We start from the raw sequence: 7,565 nt of genomic DNA, 5'->3' as shown, positions 1-7,565 counted from the left end.
ACACTCGATTCCACCACTGGTGTCTTCTTGCATACTCAGTTAAATCCAACACTTCATAAGAGTCGTCATCACTTTCATATTCTTCAAAATAGCAAAATGCAAAAAATAAATGTAGAGTCAATCAAAAGTCAGAAATGTCCCATACATCTTTTTAAATATCTGTTACAACTCATTACTTTTGGCCTACAGCTAAAAATGTCCACATGGAAACTACTGACTTAACTCAATTCCTGAGACCAGGGCCTCAAGAGTAAAGGGCCCTACAACAATGACCCCCATCTGCTTTCCCAAAGGCCCAGGGACCAGCCTGGGGTCACGAAGCCAGGGCCAACTCAGAAATGACACAGTAGTGAGGGGTCACCCCAACCTCCAAATCTTAGTAGGGTCAAGGTCAGAGCAGGGTCCATTTTCATCAGTGGAAGGAATGGAGGTGGGGACGGGTCCTCCTCTGAGATAACTAGTCTGGAGCCCAGCGAAATCACTTGAGTCTAGACGTTTAAAAAAAGAAAATAATAATACATTTGAAGATGGAGATAAAGGGCCGGAGGTGAAGGTAAGGCAGGAGGTAGGTAGGGCTGTGCTGGGGGGGGGGGGGGCTCTCCGCTTGAGTTCCGGAGGGGGACGAAAAAGTCTAGCTCGGAGGGGGTGCTCAAAGGGGCTGCCTTAAAAAAATATATACAGTTCGAAGAATCCTAGGGCAGGGGAAGGAAGAGGTGCCATGGGAGCAAGGTCGAGAGCTGTGAGCCGCGTCCCAGATACCACTTCAGGCCCTCGCCGCTCACCTTGGGGAGGGGGGTTCCGGGTCGCCATGATACCGCCAGCGGCCAATTCTGGAGTGGTCCCCGCCCGCCCTCCTGTCCCTGGCACTTTAAGGGCCGCTCTAGGCAAGGATGGAAATCTATGGTCTCTTTTTCCCTCCTCCTCCTACTCCAGGCGCGTAGTCCTGTCTCCGCCCCCTTCTCTCAGCGCAGGACCTTCTGCCTTCTGCGCACGCGCGAGACTCCGGAATGTGGGCAGGGCCGGTCGGATCATAGCCCCGCGAGAGCGCAGGGGACTTGTAGTCCATTGTCTTCCGTAACTAGGAAGGGGGAGGGACCGCCCCTCCTCGAATTTCCATAACTTGAATTTGATTATTTTGTTTTAAAGAGCCTTAAGGGCTGAAGGTATGGGGGGAAGGGCGCTACATGGTGGTACAAAGGGAAAACCAGCTGGGTATTGACAAAGACTCTCTTGACCAAACTTTAGTCAGGAGGCTCATCTGAGCTGTTTTTGACTGAGTCTCCTCCTTGGGTCGTCTTTGACCTGCCTAGTCCATTTGTGGCAAGAATCCAGTTAAGTCAGTTTAGTGAGAACTCCCCCACCCTTAATATCGAATCACCCTCGGCCGGGCGCGGTGGCTCAAGCCTGTAATCCCAGCACTTTGGGAGGCCGAGACGGGTGGATCACGAGGTCAGGAGATCGAGACCATCCTGGTTAACATGGTGAAACCCCGTCTCTACTAAAAAAAGTACAAAAAACTAGCCGGGCAAGGTGGCGGGCGCCTGTAGTCCCAGCTACTTGGGAGGCTGAGGTAGGAGAATGGCGTGAACCCGGGAGGCGGAGCTTGCAGTGAGCTGAGATCTGGCCACTGCACTCCAGCCTGGGCGACAGAGCGAAACTCCGTCTCGAAAAAAAAAAAAAATCGAATCACCCTCAATATCCGATCAAATTCCTCAACCCCACCCTTGATATCTGATCATTCTGCCACCAGCAAAAATCCTGTTAAATTGACTTAGCAAGAATACCTCTACCCCTCATGTCTGCTCTTGGTAATCTTCCACCCATTGATCCATTCACTCTCATCATTTACTATAAATTCCCTGCTATAGGCCGGGCGCGGTGGCTCAAGCCTGTAATCCCAGCACTTTGGGAGGCCGAGACGGGCGGATCACGAGGTCAGGAGATCGAGACCATCCTGGCTAACACGGTGAAACCCCGTCTCTACCAAAAAAATACAAAAAAATTAGCTGGGCGAGGTAGTGGGCACCTGTAGTCCCAGCTACTCAGGAGGCTGAGGCAGGAGAATGGCCTAAACCCGGGAGGCGGAGCTTGTGATGAGCTGAGATCTGGCCACTGCACTCCAGCCTGGGCGACAGAGCGAGACTCCGTTTAAAAAAAAAAAAAAAAAAAAAAAAAAAAAAAAAAAAAATTCCCTGCTATATTCAGAGTTGAGACCCATCACTCACCCCTATTGCCATAGTCTTTGTTTTTCAAGAAAGGGTATTGCTCTGTCACCAGGCTGGAGTGCAGTGGCGCGATCATGGCTCACTGCAGCCTCAAACTCCTGGGCCCAAGAGATCAGCCCACCTCAGCCTCCAGAGTAGCTGGGACTCCAGGCGTGCATCACCACTCCTGGCTAATTTATTTTTATATTTTGTGGAGACTAGGTATCCCTGTGTTGCCCAGGCTGGTCTTGAACTTCTGGGCTCAAGCAGTCTTCCTGCCTCTGCATCCCAAAGTGCTGGGATTACAGATGCGAGCCACCATGCAGGGCTATATTGCAATAGTTTTGACACCTATTGCAATAGTCATGAACAAGGTCTTCCTTACCATTTTAAGAAGTGTCCCATAGTTTTTTTGTCAGGCCCATCACTTGCACACTGTCAGAATAATTTTTTAACAGTATTTTGAACACTCTACCAGAATTCCAATGCTTGAGGAAAAAGGCTTGTAAAAGATAAGAGAAACCCTGTTTCAAGCCATACTTTTCTAAGGGCGCAAGGGCTCACAAAAGGACCAAAATTTTTCTAATGCCCTGCTGCTGGAAATTGGAATCCGTTTACTTGCTCTCTCTCTTGATTTCCTGCCAGGAATCCAAAGGAAGTAAAGAAGGGCCTAGAAACCTCGTAATTCCTGACCTGGCAAGAGGACATAATTTTTTAGTGTCATTCTTTTGTTTGTTTGAGACAGAATCTCGCTCCGTCGCCCAGGCTGGAGTGCAATGGTGCAATCTTGGCTCACTGCAACCTCCACCTCCCGAGTTCAAGTGATTCTCCTGCTTCAGTCTCTCAACATCCCAAGGAGCTGAGATTACAGGCATGTGCCACCACACCCGGCTAGTTTTTGTATTTTTAGTAGAGACGGGGTTTCACCATGTTGCCCAGGCTGGTCTCGAACTCCTAGCCTCAGTGATCCACCCACCTGGGCCTCCCAAAGTGCTGTGATTACAAGGGTGAGCCACCGTACCTGGCCAGCATCATTCTTATTATTTAAATCTGACAGAGCAACAAGGTCAAGGTCTTCACCCAGAAACCCCATGGGATTCTATGAATACAAAGCCATATTGATCACCAAGCAGCTAACCCAAGTCCACATAAACCAACCCAGAAATTTGTCTTGAACTTGCATTGCACCCACATCTACTGTACAATTAAACAAAAGTCCTCTCAGTATTCATTTTAATGGAAAAACAAGGAATTTGGTATAAATTGCATTACTTAAAAAATTGGCTTGCATAATTGCACTTGGCTTTTCAAATCCTGGCACTTCCTTATTTCTTTTTACAATATGCCCATTTATTAATATCCTTATTTGTTAATTTTAATAGCAAACCGCAATTACTTTTGCACCAACGTAATACATAGCTTGCAAGTTTATGCTTTGTCATTTGTTGACTGGGAAAGGAATTTTCCTAAGCATGTAAAATCCCTATAAATTGAATGGCTTACCTTCATTGTCATTTGTATTATGATACTAATTTCTAGTAACTATTAAGTAACTCGTCTCCCTGTATTTCTTACCATATCTCTGCAAATAATTGAAGCTCTGTTAGCTTCAATTGTGTTTTATTTTAATTTAAAACTGATTGGAAAATCAAATTCTCTTTTGCTACCACCCAATATAAGTTCACTATGTAGAGACTAGCAAAAGCATGTGGACAATCCTGGCAATCACTTTACTGAAATTAATGTTCATGGAGGTGGTTTGCAAGGTTGTGTTTGAAATGCTTGTTCTCCAGTGCCATAAAGAAATAGCACTTGAACATAAATTTCATTTATTTAGTAAGGCCATTTTTACTTTTTGCAGAAAGGGTACACTCACTGGCAGTTTTGCCACAAGAGTACACTGAACAAAGGAGACAGGGTCGTTTATAACCCCACGCGTCTACCTTACTGCTGTGTCCGGTTTCCATTGGCTGGAACGGGACCTCACATTCTATGTTTGTCCTGATTGGCTAGCAAGTTAGAACTTTTTAAAAGAGGCAAAGGTAGAGGAGAACAAATGAAGGAGGAAGTAACTTGTGGAATGCTGAGAAAGATAAAAACACTTTTAAATAAGGAAGAGGAACAGGCTATGACCTAATGCTTGCTTGGACCAGTATAAGCATGCCAAGGCAAATATTGAGGCTAAATTGTGGGAGCTAAGAAGATAAAGTACATTGATTTCTTTATTACGGCTAGCAGACATTTAAGCATGTTAGCACAGGTCTCTGAATAAATTTTGCTTTTAAGAGAAGTTACTATTTATTCCTAATTAGACGAGGAGGAAAGTCTTTGAAGAGGAACCTCTATTTTACTTTTTACAGTTGGGGGAAGAGGACGAAGGAGAAGACCACAAACTGTCTAAATACATAGCCAAAAAAGAACACAATTAAGATGAGAGACTGGGCTGGGCACCGTGACTCGCGCCTGTAATCCCAACACTTTGGGAGGCCGAGGCGGGTGGATCACCTGAGGTCGGGAGTTCGAGACCAGCCTGACCAACTTGGAGAAACCCCGTCTCTACTAAAAATACAAAAAAATAGCTGGGTGTGGTGGTGGGCACCTATAATCCCAGCTACTCAGGAGGCTGAAGCAGGAGAATCTCTTGAACCCAGGAGGCAGAGGTTGCAGTGAGCCAAGATCACGCCATTGCACTCCAGACTGGGCGACAAGAGCAGAACACCATTTTGAAAATAATAATAGTAATAATAATAATAAATGAGAGCCGGGTTTGGTGACTCACGCCTGTAATCCCAGCACTTTAGGAGGCTGAGGCAGGAGGACAACTTGAGGTCAGGAGTTTGAGACCAGCCTAGCCAACTTGGTGAAACCCCGTCTCTACTAAAAAAAATACAAAAATTAGCCGGGTATGGTGGTGCATGCCTGTAGTCCCAGCTACTCAGGAGGCTGAGACAGGAGAATTGCTTGAACCTGGGAGGCGGAGGCTGCAGTGAGCTGAGATCACACCACTGCACTCCAGCCTGGGCGAGACAGAGCAAGACTCTATCTCAAAAATAATAATAATAATAAATGAGAGACTGAAGTACCTCAAAAGTGAGGATATTAGAAACTTTGGACATCAATAGGGTGGCCTAATGAATACAGACACACTGAAATAATGTGTCCATTCTAAGGCAATTAAGTTCATTGTTTTGCTGATCCCAAGAAACAACATTTTATCCAGACATAGTGACTAATGATTATATAAAACTTTTAAAACATTAGTGTAACCAAACCTATACTCACCCTGTGCCTCCTCAAACTCACACCTAAATTGAGAATGGGACCAAGAAATATGTCTCATTCAAGATTTTAAATCAGACCCTGAAAGTGATTAAAGTGATTATTTCAGGACGTTGGTGAAAAATTGTTGAATTGACTATATAGTTCTATAAGATTTACTTTCAATTCGCTGAGTAGAAATCATAGGTCTACTGTGAAAGTTAAGTGAGGACTTACTGCACGTTTATGTGTGTCAACGAAAAGAGTCAAACTCTGTAAAATATTTGAAGAGCTTTATTCTTAGCCAAATATAAGTGACCGTGGCCCGTGACACAGCCCTTAGGAGGTCCTGAGAACATGGACCCCAGGTGGTCAGGATGTAGCTTGGTTTTATACATTTTAGAGAGGCATGAGACATCAATCAAATACATTTAAGAAATACGCTGGAGGCCGAGCATGGTGGCTGAGGCCTGTAATCCCAGCACTTCGGGAGGCCAAGGCGGACAGCTCACTTGAGGTCAGCCTGGCCAACATGGTGAAACCTATTCTCTACTAAAAATACAAAAATTAGCCAAGTGTGGTGGCACGTGCCTGTGGTCCGAGCTACTTGGGAGGCTGAAGTAGGAGTATCGCTTGAACCCGGGAGGCGGAGGTTGCAGCAAGCTGAGACTGTGCCTCTGCACTCTAGCCTGGGTGACAGAGAGGAGAGAGACTCCATTTCAAAAAAAAAAGAAAGAAATATATTGGTTTGGTCCAGAAAGGTGGGACAACTCAAAATGGGGGCTTCCAGGCTGTAGGTGAACTTAAACATTTTCTGATTGACAATTGGTTGACTTTATCTAAAGACCTGGGATTCATAGAAAGGGAATGTTCAGGGTAAGATAAAGACTGTGAAGACCAAAGTTCTTTTGAAGTCTTATGGTGGCTGCCCTTAGAAACAATAGATGACAAATGTTTCCTATTCAGATTTTAGTTAATTTCTTTAGGATTAGGAGGGTTTGGAAGAAAAATATCTACCTATGTTCATGTAGATTCTTTACAGATGCAAATTTTCCCCCACAAAGAACAGCTTTGTAGGCCATTTCAAAATATGGCAAAGAAAAATTTTGGGGTAAAACATTTTGATTTTCTTCCTTGTCTCGTAATGTTATGCCAGAGTCAGTTTGGAAAGTAAGTCACAATATATAGGGTTAAATAAAACCCATCTGATGAGAATTTATGATTTGTAGAGCATGTCTCCCCAGACCCCTTAGATAGGAATTTGGGCAAGATAAAAAAATCAGAATTTAGTCCTCATGTGTGACACGGATTTTTTAAAGTATGAATCAGCAGCTGGGTGTGGTGGCTCAGGCCTGTAATCCCACTTTGGGAGGCTGAGGCAGGAGGATCACTTAAGCCCAGGACTTTGAGACCAGCCTGGGCAACATAGGGAGACCCCCGTTTCTACAAAACAAAAAAATAAAAAATTAGCTGGGCGCAGTGGCTCATGCCTGTACTGCCAGCACTTTGGGAGGCTGAGGCAGGCAGATAACCTGAGATCGGGAGTTTGAGACGGGCCTGGCCAACGTGGTAAAAGCCGGTCTCTACTAAAAATTTAAAAATTAGACAGACACGGTGGCACGCACCTGTAGTCACAGCTACTCAGGAGGCTGAGGCTGGAGAATCGCTTGAGCCCAGGAGGGCAGAGGTTGCAGTGAGCCAAGATCACGTCACCGCACTCCAGCCTGGGCGACAGAGCGAGACTCCATCTCAAAAATAAAATAAAATATAATATAAAAAATTAGCCAGACATGGTGTCGCACACCTGTGGTCCCAGCTACTCGGGAAGCTGAGGTGGGAGGATCACTTAAACCTAGGAGGTTGAGGCTGCAGAGAGACGCTGTATCCAAAAAAAAAAAAAAAAAAAAAAAAAAAAAGTGTGAATCAAGGAAACAACCATTAAGGCAAATATGATTTAGGAAAATATTGGCACTTTAGATACAAGGGTTGGTTCCCCAAAGTTCCTCAGTCTGTAGCCCTCGACATGCAATTCTAAGACTGGCTGGATAAGTTAATGTTCATTTAAAAGAAGTTACTCTGTGTATGACTCCACTTTTCTTTTTT

General features: G+C 44.9%; 1 protein-coding gene across 1 annotated transcript in view; it reads right to left on the bottom strand.

Annotated features, from left to right (window-relative positions):
• Positions 1–933, bottom strand: part of LOC105463454 (FUN14 domain containing 1) — a 20,601-nt gene extending 19,668 nt beyond the window's left edge. Inside the window, exons 1-2 of the mRNA XM_071088351.1 lie at positions 783–933; positions 1–81 (exon numbers count right to left, since the gene is read on the bottom strand). The exon at positions 1–81 is cut by the window's left edge and continues 76 nt beyond it. Coding sequence (XP_070944452.1) covers positions 1–81; positions 783–810 — 109 coding nt within the window. The 5' untranslated portion in view covers positions 811–933. The remainder of the gene's footprint in view (positions 82–782) is intronic.
• Between the last annotated feature and the right edge of the window lie 6,632 nt (positions 934–7,565).

Source organism: Macaca nemestrina, chromosome X (genome assembly GCF_043159975.1).
Source record: "Macaca nemestrina isolate mMacNem1 chromosome X, mMacNem.hap1, whole genome shotgun sequence".
In the NCBI taxonomy this organism is placed as follows: domain Eukaryota; kingdom Metazoa; phylum Chordata; class Mammalia; order Primates; family Cercopithecidae; genus Macaca; species Macaca nemestrina.
This window is presented reverse-complemented; position numbering and strand designations above follow the sequence as displayed.